The 19,465-nt window shown below is 37.5% G+C and overlaps 1 protein-coding gene across 4 annotated transcripts in view; it reads right to left on the reverse strand.

The window, feature by feature from the left end:
* LOC107711570 (NHS-like protein 2) overlaps positions 1–17,173 on the reverse strand; it is a 95,266-nt gene extending 78,093 nt beyond the window's left edge. For 2 of the 4 annotated variants that reach the window (XM_016516563.1, XM_016516562.1), the window contains exon 1: positions 16,254–17,173. In XM_016516563.1, coding sequence (XP_016372049.1) covers positions 16,254–16,530 — 277 coding nt within the window. In that variant the 5' untranslated portion in view covers positions 16,531–17,173. Of the gene's footprint in view, positions 1–5,206; positions 5,572–16,253 lie in introns of those variants that run through there. The other 2 variants (XM_016516565.1, XM_016516564.1) reach the window with 2 other exon arrangements.
* Positions 17,174–19,465: the final 2,292 nt, after the last annotated feature.

Below are 19,465 nucleotides of genomic sequence, written 5' to 3' on the forward strand. Positions count from 1 at the left end.
CCCAGCAAGGATGCATCAAATTTATCAAAAGTGATATTGAAGACATTTATCAAATGTCTGGAAAAAACATGTCACAGTTTCCGCAAAAAATTAATTAGCCCAACTGTTTTAAACATTGATAAAAAATAAGAGATGTTTCTTGAGCACCAAATCAACATATTAGAATTATTTCTGAATAATCATGTGACACTGAAAACTGAAGTAATGGCTGCTGAAAATTCAGCTTTGCTGAATAAATTAAAAATTTAAATATTAAAATAAAAAAAGTTATTTTAAATTGTAATTATATTTTTAAAATTGTACTGTTTTTACTGTATTTTTGATTAAAGAGGTCATATGATGCGATTTCAATTTTTCCCGGAGTCGTCACATGTCCTTCCGGACACGCTTTCGTCGAAATCGCCGGCCGCACCGTTCTCAAGCCCGCGCCTCTGCTCACTCTACCACCATTAAATCTGACACTGATTGGTGTGTGTGTGAGTGAGTCAGAAATTCCACAATAAGGATATAATTGAGACAGTGACACTGCACACATGCAAGAGCAACACAAATAACACAACACTCCAGAGCCTGTGTAACTTTAAACAAATGATCTGCAATGTCTTAACTTGTACCTTCTTTGTCTAGTCTACCATGAGCTCTAACAACCATCTTCTATAAAGGGGCCAGGGTTCCAACGGGTCTGAGTAGCCCCTGCTGATAGTTGTCATAACTTTCTGCTCTCTGCACATCATTACCAGTCAAATGTTTGAGGTCAGTAATATATATATATATATATATAGGCATCCTTGATGAGTAAAAGAGACAAAAACAACAAATTCTACCAATCTCAAACTCTTAAATGGTAGTGTGTGTTTGTATGTGATGTGTGCATATAGTCATGATGTAATTTTTCTGCAGTTCCAGACTGAAGAAATAATCACCTAAAAAGAAGAGTGAATAAACGTTTCACAGTTCTTTATCAATATGTACTGACTCACTGAGTGATGCCATTGTTACCCTGAAGCAGTGAAAAGATATTTTCAGTGGTATAAGAAGCTGAGTTGGGTTAACCTGCAAAAGAGAATAGGGCCGTGGCCTCACTGCACCATTGGGAGGTGTGTGCGGTCAGGGAAAAGCTCCTAATGTGGGCCTGCAGCATCCAAGATGAGACTGCGTGTGCCAGGACAAGCAGCCAACACGAACATTCAGACTCAAAGGACGAGCGGAATGAAAGGCATGTAGTGAGGTAAAAAACATTCATTCCCTCACAAAGACAAAAACATTTTAAAGAATGAACGGTGTTAAGACAATGACATGTGTCCAAAATTGTCCAAAAACTTTTCCATAGTCTCCCAGCACTGGTCTGGGTGGTCAACTCTCTCCTCGTAACCCTGAAAATCTCCCAAAATAAACAAAACTGATCTTTGAATAGTATTTAATGAAAAGGGTTTAATGGAAAAAAGTCATTCGGTGCCCCTTACGCCAAGCCTCTTAGAGAATGTAAACAAAACAAACAGTGAAGAAACCTGACTGACTTGTTATAAAGAAGAAATACCCACAACTCACTGCAGACCATATTGATAGTGAGGACTTCACTTGATCTAAAGGGGTTAAAATATGTAAATTTCAAGAACAATTTGATATCTGGAACAGGCTTATATTTGAGAAAATGGAACAATGGAGTGCAGGCACGGAGGGAAGAAAGAGGGTGTGAGAGAAATATGGAGAGAGTGCTATTGCTCTGGAAGGGCCGCCTAGTTGAGATAACTATCAGTGCTGTGAGAATGGAGAAATGGGTTGATTTGTGCTGGAAAAGAGAGAGCTGTATTGGAAAAGGTTGTTTCTTTGTTGTCCACATGACTGGATTAATATGAACATGGAAAGTGGAAAACATCTGCTGAGCATTACAAGCCGTCGGGGGACGCCCATCTCTTGCGCCCTGGAGCCTCACAAACACACGTGCAAAAAGACACACGTATGCACGCTCACATTTACACAATCCACACGGTGCTCATTTCCTGCTTGGAAAGTGGGGCCAGGTCGTCAGCAGCATTTCTTGCGTCTCGCTCTATGCAGTCACTCCCATCCCCCCAAATTTGAGAAACTCAAGTGGAAGTTAAAGAGGCGTTTCCACATCAGCACTATAATACAGTAATACATAAACATGCCATCTGCACACTTCTCCAACCAGACACGTGATCAGTCCCAACTCACTGAGGAATGTAAAACAAACGCGAACAAAATGGAGAGGATTACATCATTGCGAACGGAGGGAAACGGAAGAGTGGCAGAGCTTAAAGTGCTTTAAAGTGCAAGATGATGTTATTACAAGCTTGAATGTTGAGCATCAGTTCACAGCTTGGCTCATGACAGTCGCCAATGTAATTAGACAGCATGGAGACATTGTGCATGTAATGTGATTACAACTACTTTTTCACACCAGGTGATTTCACATCAGGCTACCATCCTACCGACTTTCTGAAAGTCATTCTGTCTGTTTCCATGGAGATGATTGGCTGAGAGCGAACGACCAAACTTTCAACAAAGCAGATGATTCAGACTCTCTGTAGATGTGTTTTCAGATCTGCCTTCCTGTTAGGATGCTTTCTTATCTAAATATTAATCACAATAACACAATCCACAAATCTGCTGTAAGACCCACAATGGGCACATACTATTGAGACTTGTCAGCAGGCCTGGGGATTTAGCTATCCCAGCATGCCCGTGAATGTCGTAGCATGGCACTAAGGTGGCAGAACACTCTCAGCGGTTTCCTCTAAAAATAAACAACAGCGACAACAACAAACGCTGGGGTTAGCGCTGAGTTGCATCTGCCAAATATGAGCTAATGGCATTAGTCAGGAGGGCAAAAAAAAAGACAAATGCAACTTATATGTTACCTCAGCACAACATGAGGAATTCAAGAAGTTGAACAACCGCAATTCCTAGACCACATATTTAATCTAATGCCAAACCATCCCCGGTTACTTCCCTAATTTAAATACTACCAGAAACATTTTGAGATTGAAAACACTGTTATTCTCTGTAAAATCCTTTCAAAGCATTACCACAGATCTGGCCAGTCCTCAGTGTTTATAAAGACTTAAACTGAGTAAAGAAATGCTCCCAGACTACTTTCCCTGCAAAACTCAGTGAAGCCAAAATCTGTCAGTTAAAGGTAGTTTGTCTACTTATATAACAGAAATGCACAGTGATGTTTATTCAAATAGTTACTGTATTAACGTACACTACTGTTCAAACGTTTGGTGTCAGTAAGGATTTTTTATGTTTTTGAAAGAAGTCTCTTTTGCTCACAAAGGCTGCATTTATTTTATTAAACAACATACAGTCAAGTCAGTACTATTAAAGAAATCTATTTAAAATAACTTTTCTATTTTAATTCACTTTAAAATGTAATTTATTACTGTGATGGCAAAGCTGACTTTTCAGTAGCCATTACTCCAGTCTTCAGTTGCCACATGATCCTCCAGAAATCATTCTAAAATGCTGATTTGGTGCTCAAGAAACATTTTATATTATCATCAATGTTGAAAACATAATATTTTCGTGGTAATCATGATACTTTTTTCAGGATTCTTTGACTTTTGAACAGTAGTGTACATCTGTTTACTCTCTATTGCGGTCCGTGGGTAGTCATATAAGCAATAAAAAGGCAGTAGTGAGCCATTTGTGGTTACATGATCAAGAATCCACATTACAGTAGATATAAAGACTCATAATAGGTAAATAACCTATAACTTCAAATGAAACCTGTCCACTAATTTTTTATTAAAAAAAACATCCAATCAATGTATAAAAAGGGTCTCTAAACCACCAATTATGAAACCATCCGTTTTGCGTTAATAATGAAACAATACAGCAATAACCAGTCGTGAAAGATCTCTTTTAATCTCATCCAGCAACACAAACTGAAAGAATAAAAGAGCATCTCAGCTCCTCAACATTTTGGACCCATTGCCTGGACCAGAATCAGAAGACTTTGAGAAACCCGTTTCATGAAACATGGATCAAACGAACTGCAATAATCTCACCCAGAAAGCCAAAATCGTCTCTCAGTACCTAAAAACACAAACACATTTTTCTCAGGCCTCCTATTAAGGCTTAAACTACAGAAACCACAAACAAACAAATATACTCACAGGTAAATGGATTAAACACACCATAGATGAATACCAGTGTGAAACCTTCAGTCCACTACTGAGTGCACACATGAAAAACTAAATATTTGGTTTGGCTGCAATGAGGTAAGAGTCGCTCCCATCTGATAGTGTCATATGATGATTGGAGCTGAAGGTCTCTGTGCCCCATGCCCAGAGACTACAGCTCAATGCTCGGCTTTATTCTGCTACTTTCTATCTGTTTTAGCCCACAAAGCAAGTATGAAAAGAATTGCAGATGTTGAGTCAGTGAGCAGAAATCTGAGGTCTGGCTAGTTGATAAACAGTAGAGTGATACTGCAGTCATAAGACCAACATACCAGTACTCATGTAAGAGATGGAGAAAAGACGCCAGAAAATCACCACCATTCCACATTTGATAACACACACAATTAAAAGTGTTAACATTTACTGGCCTTACTGTATAATGCATCACTGACTCCTTTTTCAATCTGTGCAAACTCCCAAGAATTGTATAAATGGCTATATCAACAAATGAAAAATGTATTAATATTATTAACATCCCAGGGAATATGAATAAATATATATATTTTTTTTTTTTTTTTTTTTTTTTTCTTTTTCTTTAACAACAATAAAATAATTCTTTATTAAGAATGTTATTATTATTATTTAATCTAATAAATATATAATATTAAATCATCTTTAAATTATAATATATTATAATATAATTTTATGATTCAAATATAATTTTATGTAAAAATGTAATGTAATTACCTTATTTTATGTAATTCCTTATACTTAAACTTTTTTTTACAGCTGATGAGTTTGCAGAAGAGTAAACTGTGCGTGTCTGTAAGCAAACTAAGCAAGTGTGCGATCAGTGTGTGTGATGGAATAGAGCGCATGATGAATGAGTGACCAGTGAATACCTAAAACTGCAGCACATCAGTACACAGCACTATAAACTACAAGACATATAAACACACTGAATATTACAAATCATGCACAGTCTCTACAAAGAGCACACACCTTCACCTAAAAGTGTTAGGAGCAGCGCAAAGATGAGTACAGTAAAGCTCCATTACCTCTGAAGAAGGGCATGGTGAACGCTGCCTCCGATCCCCTCGTTTCCCCCTGCCTGCCCTGTCCCGGAGACCTCCGCCTCCTCCAACGCATCCCTGTACCGTCCGATAACACACACACCCTGTGCTGAATAAATGACAAGTCAGGAATGTGCGTTTTCCCTCGTGGACAGCATCAAACTCTGAGCACACAGACGCACACACACACACCTAACACAGGAGTTCACAGAGAGTCAGGACGAGAGGATGCAGCTGCTTTTCCTTTCACACTTTCTCCCTCTCGCTCTCTCTCATCAGTTCTGTGTCTTTCCATCCTTACTGCAGCGTCAGCCTCAAATCACAGCTTACACACACACACGCTCGCACAAACAAGGCAACACTGTTGAAAATTATAGCAACCAGCACATTCACACTGTATCACCGGTATGAAACACCTGCTGTCCTCACATCACGTACTGATGGATCTACAGCGTCTATATTAGTGGTTCTCAACGGGTTTTTTTTCCAGGAAAGATTTCACATTGGTGATGCAATACAGTGCCAAAAATTAGGTCGTTTTTTTTTGTTTTGTTTTTTGTAAGGATACAATATCATGCAATCTGTCCATGCTGGCAATATTTCAGCTACTACCTAATTCGTCTCTTTCTTCCAAGTGACAGAAAAATTCTGATTAAATCTGTGGAGTTTGATTGCACACACAGTTTTGACATTGACAACAATAAAATATAGGCTTATTATCGCCCCCATTTTAAACATCTATTGATATGTTATGCTAATTATGCATGATTATATGGTAAGTTGCATTTTATTATTTCCACTTTCCTATTTCCACATTGTTTTGCTGCATTGTCTAACTCTACAAACACAGACCTGTGACCCATTTTTCATTGCAACCCATCAGCTGAGAATCACTGATCTGTATCATCTACTGCATGTGAAGAAACATGAATCATCACGTGTCCAAAGTCAGACACCTAGAAAAAGCACAATTACAACCCACTAATTAAACATCAGCAGTAGATCAACAGGTAAAAAGTGCTGCAGGAAAACCCAGAATTGAGCTAGCATTTTTGCTCCTGTGGTTCCATTGTTTTGAAGTCAATGGTTTTTTGAATGGGTTTTTGGTTAAATGTCTGAAATAATGTCTGTGGTTAACACAACCCTAAGATATTTTGACAATGTTTCTTACAAAATAAAATACATCAGTAAAACCCCACGTGTGATTTTTTTAAGCATTGATGTGTCTTAAAACAGGTGCCTGCTAGCAAGTGGCAACATGGAACTACAGAAATTTACATTAAAAGTCATCGCAAAGTAAACTCACCTACACACTTGTCTGCTTTTACACCCTTGTTGTGTTTATACTCCTGCTCTTGCAAACTATTCTACTCAAACTTGTAGATTTAAAAACGTTCAATGATCTGTAGAAGGTTTGTTAGTGGTGATGTTGAAATTATGCAACTGTGCTGTAGTTTGTTCATAGCCTAAAGTTTAGATTTTTATTTCTGACTCATGTATTTAGGCTTAATAAAATTTGTTTTTTGTTTGTTTTTTTTTTGCGAATTTGCGAAGATTATCTTAATGAACAAAACATCAAACACATAACAAGAATCATAGACTTTTGTTGGTCGCAGAGCTTTTTTTCTACAATAATCCAATGGATGTTGAGGGAACCTAACTTCTGTTAGGTTGGGCTATAAATATATGTCATCCCTGCAGCACTCTATTTCTGCACACTATAACAAATCAAAGCTGGTTTACCCCTCCAGAAGTTTAGATCAGTAACACATTAAGAAATATAAAATCATATATTTTATAGTGAGGCACAGCCTGTCACCTGAATTTATTGCTACACTGGCAGTAACGTCAAATGTCATACACTTCATGGTGTTTCACTCTACATCCGCAGCAGAATTTGACACCTTGAGTGATGTGATGGCATCCGCATCTGTTTCCCCGTGTTTGTGTTGTGGTCGGAAGCACTCCAAAGACTGGAAATTAGTGGCCAGTGGAACCCGTTTACAAGAAACATGCTGGACCCACTAGAGGAATGTGGGTTTGGTGATTTGGCTAAAGATGTGGAATAACAACCACTAAACAAAATCATTGCACTCACCATGTAGCGTATTTTTGATGCATTAATCAGATGGCTCGGCTACTGTCATGCTGTGATGACTGTATAATTAAAAAGACATATTCCTTGAAATGTTCACACATATTTGTGTGTATTCACATTATGAACAGGCAGGTGTGTGTGTGGACTGGGTGGAGCCCGAGGCCTGTAGCACTGCACAGAGTGCGTTCATACGGTCCTCATTATGGCACCAGAATTAAAACTCACTGTGGGCCTCAGCACTGGTACTGTCTGTTGAGATATTAGGAATAATTCCCAAGAAGACAAAACTAAGAAGACTATAAGACTATATTTGCATACAATTATGGGCTTTTATAATTGAAATTGTTATAGGTCATTGTACACTTTTGGCTTCAAAGCGGTTCTAACACTAATCCAAAAGTTCATGCTTAGGGGTCGAAAGAAGTGCAATTCCACTTTCAAGATAGAAACAATGTGAGAAACAATGTTTAACCCAGGCTTAATTGTACAATAAAAAGTCTAATTAACTTGCACTGAACAGCATTAAACCTGATAATCTATGTATTTTAAACAATCCAATCGCATATTCACAATTAGTTTTCATCACTAATTGAAGACAAGTAGTGCATGTGGTTCAAAAATACATATTGTTGTGAGCTGAACAAAGTTTTAAGACAGCTGTTTCCTTTCACTTCCTATTTTTTAACTGGTCAAACTCGTTTGAGCCTGAATCCTGCTCACTGGGATGTAGGCTACATGTTATCTAAAGCATGGTGCTCAAATAAAACATTGGCTCAAATTATGATAAAATCAGTGAACCCAGTTGGAGTTTATTTACACTCACTGCTGGCATTGTAAATAGTTTCATTTAACATATGGTGATTAGTGTTACTATTAGTGAAGCAGTCATATTCATTTCAAATCTAAAACTGCTGTGAATAGATCATAAAGTCAGTGTACTATAACCTAGAGACCCGCTAGTTCACAAATCTTTTAACTGGTCGGAGTGTTTCATTGCAAAGCACATATCACAAGTTCTAGAATTAGATTTTGAGACCGATTGTCAAATATATCTGTAAAACTAGATGACTGAGATTAAGTTTTTACTAGAGACCTGTTTGAACTGATTCAGTCTGGTTTGACAAACCAAATGGGCATTTCACTGAAAAGAACCACTTCAAAAGAACCACTCCCTCTGAATCATGTTTCCATCATCTATCATTTAAGAGTTATACTAAGTAAACACAAACATTAATTAAAAATATATAGTGCATAATAAAACAAATGGACAATATGAATTATTTCACTTGATAAACCATCATGTATTTGTATGCTACACTAGTACATAAGCTAACTAAAAGACATTAATGGTCATTATAACATACACCATATCATTACATGATTTTGGAGGAATTGTGATCAGTCACTAAAGACGGCACCCATTAAAAGTTCAATGAGAGCGCTTGGGGTTCAAACAGAGAGCCAATTTTGAAAGAGGGCTTGATTTCTTGCGACACCACACATTACTAGTTTTGCTTACTAACTTACATAACACCTTTCATCTACTAACAGCCTTGTTTCTGACCTAACCGCAGACTCCACTCATTACCACAATGACAACCTCAATTACCACTGTAAGCTACCATAAGACAATGAATTTACTTAAATTCTCAGAGCATTTTATTAAACTTGTTAGGGTTTACAGCTGTGTACAGTACAGCTGTAATCGGTGTAAAACAAACTCTTGAATAAACACAGATCCTACAACTTTTCTCTTAATTTTGTGCCTTTTCTCCAATTCCATGTTTCCCTCTGCTATAAGCCACTTCCCTTGCTCCCCACCATCTGGAAATCATTTCTCACCTATTACAACACTGCTAGACTCAGGCCATTTGTTGATCTTGACAAGGAGCCATTCTCCAACTAAATATCGATTCTTTCATTGCTAAGTAATTGTGTGCTGATAAAACACTACAGTACCAGCATCAGGTGAAGATGCAGACAAACTAGAGTTGGTGTATTTAAAGGCACTGTAACATTTCGAGTGCTGCTCTGTTTATTCATTCTTATTATCTTACGGTTGTGAGTGGTGGGTCAGCTGAAGTCCATACAATATAAACAGAGGGATTTTGTTTTCTTTGGCTGCCTGGTGCTCAGACCATGAACAGAGACTGAGACTTAAAGTGCACAACATGTAAAGCAGCATTGCTTGGAAAGATTCTGCCATATTCCAGCAATCAGGCCCCAGTATGAAATGTCTCCATAGTTATGGCAGCTGCTACATGGAACTATCACAGGTCACATGACCCAGAATTATTCCCCCTTTGAGGTAACATGAGGTCACTTCAGTCCAAGCTAATGCTCAGTACTCATACAAGAAGACCTGTTGTCTGGTTGCCATGGTAACAAGCGGATAATAGTTTCAGTCTGTTTGTGGATGGTTTTTGAGATAGTATGGATATTTCTGGTGCATCTCCAGCTACCTTCACATAAACAGCTGCTTTTGCACAGCTGTTCACAATAGTTAGGGTTTAATCATGCTAAAAGACGAGGAGGGAGATGATGAAACACATTACAGTATGATGCAATGGTACACAGCTGCTAAACTTCATACAAACACTTTTCAAACGTCAGTGGCTGGTCTAAGTCTGTGGGATCTGTTTGTGTGTGTGTGTGTGTGTGTGTGTGTGTGTGTGTGTGTTTGTCAGGGCCCAGAGGAAATGTAGTTCCTCTCTCTCTCTCTCTCTTTCGATAGGAATCTTAAAAAAGACAGAGTAAACACATAACGGGATTCACATAGTGTGTGAACGCGCCTGACATTTCCCAGCCTCTTTTCAAAACATATTAATGTCAAGAATGAAAAAAAAGACATTTTAAATATGGAGAATTTGACTAAATGCACAGCTAAAACTTGTACACTTGTGACAAAGAAGTAAACGTACTTTTAAAAAGAGTACTTGTGGAAATAATATATATTTTAAAGAATAACTTTAAATAATGTTGTCGGACACTTAATTGCATGTTATTTACAATAAAAGGAAATATATTATATGTTACATTTATATTATATTAAATGCAATTAGTTAAAAGTACTTTTTTACATACTTAAGTAGGACTTAATACTGTCAGGGGCGGTCATGGAGAACATTTATTAACGAGAAAACTCAACTCAGGAAACACAAGGGGGAAAAAAACCATTGGGGTACAAAAATGATACATATAAAGACAAGATTGGACAACCAAGACTAAACCTCAGGGCTATATATACACAACACTAAACGAGAACCTAAATAAGACAGGTTGAATCAAATTAGCAACTAAAGTAACAAATAGAAACATACTTAAAAACATAGGAAACAAAAGGAAACAGTGATACCACCGAATGCAATAACAAACTATAAGTCTCCTAGCAGATGAATACAAAACTAGATGTAACAACAACAAGTATATCTTTATATGTAATATCATAATTGCTTCTATTGTCTTTGAAATACATGGTTAAAGTGTACTGTTGAAAATTACTGACTTTTATGGTAAGCTAAAATCTAATGTAATTCCTATTGAAACTTGTATGTCATGTATTTAAATATATTTGTACAATTACATTGTAATTGTGAATGATGTAATTAAAATGATGAAGTTGTAATTTAGTTTTATTTAAAATATATTAAATGTAATGAAAAACACACCACAGTTACAATTAAAATTTAAAGTGCTTTACATGTGCTTTATTATGCAAGTCAACATATCAAAATTAGTGAACTTCTTTAAATCACAATAAAAGATTAAAACGTGGTTTAATATGTACTGCAAAGTAATACTTTAAATTTGACATTACAAAATGCGCTGAAGTGTGTTAAATAATTTAATTATGAAAGTGTAATCTTTTTAAGTACACTCAAGTGGCCTTACATTCTATTTTAATATTTCTTTTTATTTTAACATTATATTATCTGCATTTTTGAAATATCTTTTTATGATTTGAATTACACTACAAGTGTGCATTCAATACAATTAAGCACACTTCTTTTTCACAAGGGTATGCATTTTGTAACATATACTAAAACAGTTACATTTAAAATCCAGTTAAAGGAATAGTTCACCCAAAAAAGAGAAATGACCCACCCTCAGGCCATACAAGATGTAGATGAGTTTGTTTGTTTTTTCAGATTTGGAGGAATTTAGCATTACATCACTTGCTCACCAATGAATCCTTTGCAGTGAATGAGTGTTGTTACCTGTGGGTTATTGTGATTTTTATTTTTACGCTTTTGTTTGAACTCATTATAACCGCTTTCTCATTCTGTCTGCACCCATTCACTGGAGAAGAATCACTGGTGAGCAAGTGATGTAATGCTAAATTTCTCCAAATGTTCAGGTGAAGAAACACACTAATCTACATCTTGGATAGCCTGAGGGGTGAGTATATTTCCAGCGAATTTTCATTTTTGGGTGGACTATTGCTTTAAGCAAAAGTGTATCTGTTTTTGTAATGTTTCAGTGTGTCTGGGGGCCAAAAGCATGTCGACCTCTGCTACATTACAACACTATTTTGTCATAGTAAGAGTTGGACGGACTGTAGTGTATTACACACACACACTCTCTTTGGTCTAGTCTCAGAGCCAAACACTTTCTTGCCCAGAGTTGCACAACTGTCTAGAGATGGGACGCCAGGACAGGAAAGGCGAGCAGTGACTTACATATGTTCAACATAAAAACACACACAAAATGTCTGCACAGCACAACTCTGGCTTGAGAGAGCATGCTGGAACTGAGTTTCTCTCCAGATATGTCTGCAGGCATCTGGCAGACAGACACACTATGTTATAGAGTTTATGTGTCAACTCTTCTTAGCTGCTAGCCCCAAAAATAAGCACATTAAAGGTAGAAAGAAATAGAGTTTCTGAAGGTGGAAGCCCTTGGACTTGTTGCGTGACTGTTGCATTTAATTTCAGACTAATTGATTCCTTTTGTGCTTGTTGTTTTATCTTTGGTAAAAAGGTCAAAGTGAGAAATAATCCAACTTGAGATGGGAATATTGCATTGTTTTTTTGTCATAATACAGCGTGAGAGGTGACACCTTCTTGTAACTACGGTTACGTTTATGAAATGAAAAGGTCTGCATGGGTTTTTTAGTCATTTAAAGCAATATGATCATTACTATGGCAACTCAGGAGCCTAGACCAGAAGAGCTAAAGGAACAAAAAGACAATTTGAAGTTTCTTCTCCATTCAGATGAATATACTTGCCACTCTGTCCTTGAATACTCTGGCCCACTCGCTCACTCCTTCCATCCTTCCATTTCTCTGATCTTCTGTCTCACTCATTCCATCGGTCCGCTCTTGCTCTCTCACACACTCTATTAAAACTCCAGTTAATCTTGCTGACTATAAAAGACACTGAAAAAAGCAATGGCTTCACTCAGTTCAGAGCATTCTTCACAGTTTGCCACTAAAAGTCAGGGATATAATCTCTATATAAATCTTCAAACATTAATATGAAAGTCACTGCAAGATTTACACCCATAATCTGCACCAGATCCATGACACTTTGCACATAACAATTCACAGATATATTAAACACTCAGCAAGGGAAACAAACTCAAAAAGCTCAGAATAAATCATGTTTATTCATTTAACAGTACATGTTGAGAATTTCCGATTTGCTTATTGGTTTTGCTTGGAAAGAACAGTGCAGTTGATGTCAAACAATGATACAGTATCAACTTACATATGCTGAGCACTTGTGGTATGGCCGATAACCATATTTAGTATATTAAAATCCTATACTATTTTTTTGTAAATAAATTTAAAAAAAAAAAATCACTAAAATCAATCACTTTAAATGCAACTTATTTTTAATGTGACAGTGGGTGCTTTTTCTGCCGTTTCCAGTTATTTTAGCTGTACAAAACAGTTATGCTGCTTGATATTGCAAACTGATATTTGCTATCATATTATTTTAATTTATTATCAGAATAATAAACACACTAGTTTGGAACACAAATGATTTTACTGTTAATAAAGATTGGCCAATAAATCAAAAGTCTCACACATTTACAGAAAATAGCTTACTTCTGTATTGCAAAGTAAGGTAGATAAAGTACAGTATGAAAACGTACATTCATTATTTGTGACCCTGGACCACAAAAACAGTCATAAGGGTCAATTTTTCGAAATTGAGATTTATACATCATCTGAAAGCTGAATAAATAAGCTTTTGTTAGGATAGTACAATATTTGGCCGAGATACAACTATTTGAAAATCTGGAATCTGAGGGTGCAAAAAAATCTAAATACTGAGAAATTAAATTTATTTCTTTAAGAATACATTTGACAGTGTTTTTAAATTATTAGTGTTTTTTAAGATTTAAGTAAAAGTTAGATGATGGCAAAGGTAATTAAAATGTAAAAACAGGAGGGGAAAAAAAATGTAAAGTGTATCTACATCACAATGTAGGAGAGAGAAAAAAAAGCTTTAAGAGCTGGAGCAATAGCCTCCGGGCAACTCAAGTTTGAGGGCCAGGACTCCCGGCTCATGATCCTTTCCCAATCCCAATCTCTCTTCAACTGTCCTATCAAATTAAGGCAAAAAAGCCCTAAAATTTAACTACAAAAAAAAGAGCGAGAAAAGGTTTAAGGATCAAAACTTCTTAAATAACCCACTTGATCCTTCTGTCTTCAGCCTAAATACACACATACCTCCACATGGTCTTGTGACTTTCACGTGAATGCCTGAGGAATGAGGCAGCAATCACTGGAGTTGACTGACATTCAGGAAGAGCTGAATCAACTATCAGTTTTAATTCAATTGCAAAACTGGTCCTGCTTCAGTCCCTGTAAAAACAAGCCTCCAGTCTGCTCCTTCACCTCCTGTCCCCATCAAACAGTCTCCAGAGGGACCTGACCTCAGTCCCCACACCACAGTGGAGAGGAGTTCCCAGCCGAAGAATCCACTGCATACAGAGATCCACATCATTTATCTTCCACATGTCAAAGCATGGTGGAAGTTCAAGCTACTAATGCTTCACAATTACAGGATTAAACAAATACAGTACCAGTGATCTCCTCCTGAACTTAGAGGATAATCTCCACGCTTTGTTTCTATTGTGGTCTGCCACTGTAAAATGATAAGGACAGAGGAAAAGAAGCACTGCAGCACTCTGCCAAACGTGCCGGGCTCAGGGTTAAGCTAAACAATAAGAGAGGCTTTCCCTGATAAGACAAAGGAAATGGATGGAGGAAATATTCTGCACATCTTCAGATGGTGAAAGTTGGCAAGGTTTATCTAGTTTCAGTGCACAGAGCAGTGTGGGAGGTGTCAGGAGGAGTGGATGCCAAATGCGTCTCAAATGCAAATGGGAAAGATTTAAAAACAACAGATTATAATGTGAAAGTTAAACACAAAGCCAAGTGTGAATGTAATGTGTTTGTGGCATGGACAATGCATTTGTTTACTGTTCATTAAGAAGTGAAAGTGTTGGTCACTATCCTAATACTTGAATAGCTGTCCAATGACTTCTACTGACACTGATTTCTTCGGTTTAAACAAGATCATTTCTTGTTTGTTCACTATACGTTTGTGGCAGTGACATACGATAGCAATTTTACATCATCTTTCTCCCTCTCCAATGCAGCCTAGATACACTAGTAGTAATAATAGTAAAAACTGACAACACATGTCACAAACGAATCTACAAAAAGATACTAGAGCTGATTCTGTTCTCTTACATAAATTTATCATGATAACCATAGTTTCCCAAACGCCATAGTTACAACAGTTATTGTTAGTACTACAAACCTGGTAATGGTCATAAAAATAAATTAAACAAAATGGCAAAAAGACTACACAACACAAAAGCAATTAAAAATGTTTAATAAAATTTATTATTTTGACAGTGGTCTTTAGAGGTCAAAATCAACATGCATTCGAAGAATGGATTAAATTTTACCCAAAAATATTTTATATTTTATTTATAAGGTGACACATTATGACATTGTTCTTTATGTTGGGATACAATGGAGCAGTAATAAAAAAGAGAAAAAATTAAAAAAGTGCCTACAGCACTTTCCTAAACACCTGCAGTACTGCAACAAACTGCCATGAGTAAAGGAGTTTTTTTTCTTTTTCTGGAGGTTATTTAATAAAAAAGCACATAAGGCTGCAACTCTGTATACAATGTTTATTAACTAATATTAGAATAATATAGAAGTTATGTGAGCCATTATGAAATGCTATGTGATTAACCAGGAAACCTGACACCTTTTGCAGAAATTGTATTCCAAAATTCTTTAACATTTCTTATTTGTCAAACTGTGTTACTTCATCAATATTAAAAACATTTTTTCTCTGTCATATTATATATCATATCATATTCTTTGGCACCAAATAAAAACACACCTGTTGACCTGTTAAATACTTTTCAGTGTGGGTCAAATTTGACCCCTATGATTCCTAGGACAAACAATACCTGTAGTAACTGCGGTATAAGAAACAAACCACCATTTATTATGGTAAAATTCTTGATAAAGGGTTGTTGTTATTATTTGGGGACTTTGGTTTATTCTTTTTGAACTAAAAACTAGGTTCATGCGGTGAACAAAAGGACATTTGTTGCTTCTTTCCAACAGGGCCATCAGCCCTCCATCTCTACATATACAAATTTACATTACAGCGAGAATAGAAACAGCTACATTTAGAGACCGAACACAAGATGTAGGCTATAGAATTAATAAAGACGTTATTGTTCTCAAAATATGCCCAGCAGCCCAAGAACGAAAGTCAAGTGATGTTTCGTTTACATAGTTTACAAAATGCGCGCGATGTTGTTTGGTGAATGTAAACATCAGTAAAGAAGACCTTGAGCTTGACAATTAGCTAAGTGAGTAAACAAGTCATCCACACACATCTATAAGCCAGCAAGAGGGTGTAAAGTGCTAAAAAAAAAGTTCCTACTTTTGGCCGGCGGTTTGGTGGCCAGTGCTGAGATGTGTTTCTGCAGGCTGATAAGTTTATTCTCCAGCGCTCCGGAGCGGTAGCAGATGGAGGCGAGCTCGCCCTCCAGCTCCTCCAGGATGCTCACCGACTGACGGGAGAAATCCGACAGCTGCCGGAGCACCGCGCACAGAGTCAAGCCGCACACATCCACCAGATCCGTGAGCATCGCACCGCGACTCTTGCCGCCGCTCTTGCACACATCTTTAGGGACTATGGTCCTCTTGCAGAAGGGCATCTTTTCTGCTGTTATGGTAATCTCCCTTTAAAAGTGCGTGTTTCGCCAGCGCCGAAGAGTGTTGGCGGAGACTCTTACTCGGGATTGCGCGTACAGTGGAGGCATTTTATGCATTGTAATTGATTGTCCACTGTGAGGAGCTCTGCAGCGCTCCAGTTCACACTAGATCTCTGCAAATCACAGCTCCAAACTCCCATGAACTGCGCAACTGAGAGACCTCGCCCACTCGTGCAACAAGACCATGAGCTGAATCTTTCACGAAAACTCAACTATGCGTTCAGAAAGCAGCCTTGCTCTGCGCATGCTCACAGAGGTTTTAAAAGTGACTCCAACAAGACTGAAGAACAATGAGTAATAAAAAGTCTTTCTTCCAGTCACATATTCTAACTTTGCATTTGCCCATCCCTAAATACACATCTGGCCTAGTGTGTGTGTGTGTGTGTGTGTGTGCGCATGCTCCCCCACCCTGAACTAGAACTTGGCTCACGTAGATGTTTTGTTCGTCCAGTCTTTCCACGCTGGACGGCGAGAGAGAGCGTACAGTCTCCGTGAAGTCAAAATGATGAGGAGAGGAGAGGGAGGCTGAGAGTCCTCTGTGTTTTATAATCGTATCAGGTATGTTTCTCTGGCTTCATATGAAACCTTATCTCATACAGGGAATTGATTGGAAACATCTGGGCCTTGTTTTGCCACAGTGTATGACTGTCTTCATTGTTTCTGGTTCCCCACCCCACTCCACATGACCCAAGTGCATGACAGGAACCACTCCTGGTGGACCTTTTCTTCACGGCAACCCCCCTCCCCCTCATTTTGTTGAAAGGTCTATTTTCTAATCTTCTGTTCTTGGTTTCTTTTAATGCAGGGCTGTCAAACTCAGTTCCTGGAGGGCCACAGCCCTGCACAGTTTAGATGCAACCCTAATTAAACACACCTGATCCAGCTAATCAAGTCATTAAGGCTTATTTGAAAACTACATGGTATGTGTGTTGGAGCAGGGTTGGAACTAAACTATGTTAAACTTTTTTGTCATTTTCGTCAATTTTGATACCTTTAATGCCATTATTAGGACTTACACACGTTTTTTTTTTCTTATGTAGCAGAAACGGGCTTCCATCGATAATAGAAAAACACCTAACAGAAGTCCATCAGGACCGAGAGGCAGGTGAGTGGTTTCAGGATGATTATGCTTTCAAATGCAGCAGAATGTTTAAACTCAAGGACACCAGAGCCTGTGTGGTTTTAGTTTGTATTGCGTTCTGGCAGACAGCCCCTGCAATGTGTGTTGAGGTGAGCCGTGCTGTGCTGCTGTGGACCAACAGGCCAAAGGCTGCAGGAGGAACAGGCTGAAGCTCAGCAGGACCCATATGGCCTTCTGGAGATGAGCCTCAGCTATGGGGCACAAGAGGAAAACATACACACAGGTGTGTTCCAATCCTATCATACCACAGAAACAACAAATCCAAAAGCAGAATCATATATACAAATATTTGCTCTAGTTTATAAACAAACACCCACTCATTCAAACATAGCCAAAGCCAAGATATGAGTTCAGCTGATATTTACCACTGAGCTGAAACTATGCTGCTTATTTGATTTAGATAACTCTAATGAGCATGCCCAGACTCATTTTTAATCGGAGATGAAGTTTCCTTCAGTTAAAAAACAACTACTCAGTTCTGGATTTTCCTAAACTATGTTTATACTACATTTTGAATTAAATATTAGATTGAAACAGAGGCGCCTGATCCGGTTCCTATATTCACACACACACATATACATACATATAAAAATAATAATAAACAACGAATGTATGTCATGTGTGTACATGAACAGCAACATGTCTCTCCTCCTGATGTAAAAACTTTGCATCGCATATCAAAAAGCGAAAGAAAAAAACCCTACCCACTTCATTTCATCAATAAGTGGAAGGCTTACTTTGGCGTGATACCGCACCCACACCACTAGGTGCCAGTACAAGTACAAATCAACTGTCAATTCAGCCATTCAAACTATATAGAGTACACTTTACACTGGAATATGCAATAGATATGAAATATATGTATGGTAACCTACCAGTACAGTAATGGCTATGAAGATCATGGGCAAAAAAAGAACATCTCCATCTCCAGTCTTCGTATGAAAACTGAGTGCTGAGGGAGGCACAGAAGATTCTGAATGATACAACACACATTCTGAATCTTGAATTTGAAATGTTTCCATCAAGCAGGTTAATTTCAAACGGGTTTAAGAATTAATTTGTCTACAGTCAAGATATTAAATATCACTAATAGACGACTTCAGTGCATGGTCTTCAAGGTTTTTGTGATTATGCATGTGTTAATTGTGAGTTATGTAATGCAGTGAGCACCAAACAAATTTCTGCTTGGGGATAATAAAGTACCAGCCTCTCCCAACACTTCCTACAGGTCTACTTTCATGACATGAACACATTGAGATTTTCAATACTTCTAAATGTTTGTTCAGTAGTCCCTATGTAACAACACAATTTATTATTTATGTTTGTTAAGCTTCTAATAAAGTGAAAAAAAGCAGTTGTCAACATTTTAAAAGTAATGTTGTAATAAAAGTACATTTCTGCACCAATAAAATATGCAACACTTCTAATTAAACACCATAAAGATTTTCTCAACATTTCATGATTTCAGAGTTCCTGAATATGATGGATGATGAGAGACAGCCTCAAATAGTGCTCTGAAATGGTATTAGCAATAGTGTGGATTTAATGTGCTTTAAGGGCACCAAAATCTGGCATTTACCAGACCTGGGATAGTCTTGCTCATTTGTTTCCCGACACATGTACTGAAGTAGCCAAGACCACAGGAGTGAGTATTGGGACAGGCCCTAAGTGTCAACACCTAGTTCTATTACATAACTAAACTTTATTTTACTTGAAGTATCACCAATTATGATTATT

Source organism: Sinocyclocheilus rhinocerous, unplaced genomic scaffold (assembly GCF_001515625.1).
Source record: "Sinocyclocheilus rhinocerous isolate Xijiao unplaced genomic scaffold, SAMN03320098_v1.1 scaffold837, whole genome shotgun sequence".
Lineage (NCBI taxonomy): Eukaryota > Metazoa > Chordata > Actinopteri > Cypriniformes > Cyprinidae > Sinocyclocheilus > Sinocyclocheilus rhinocerous.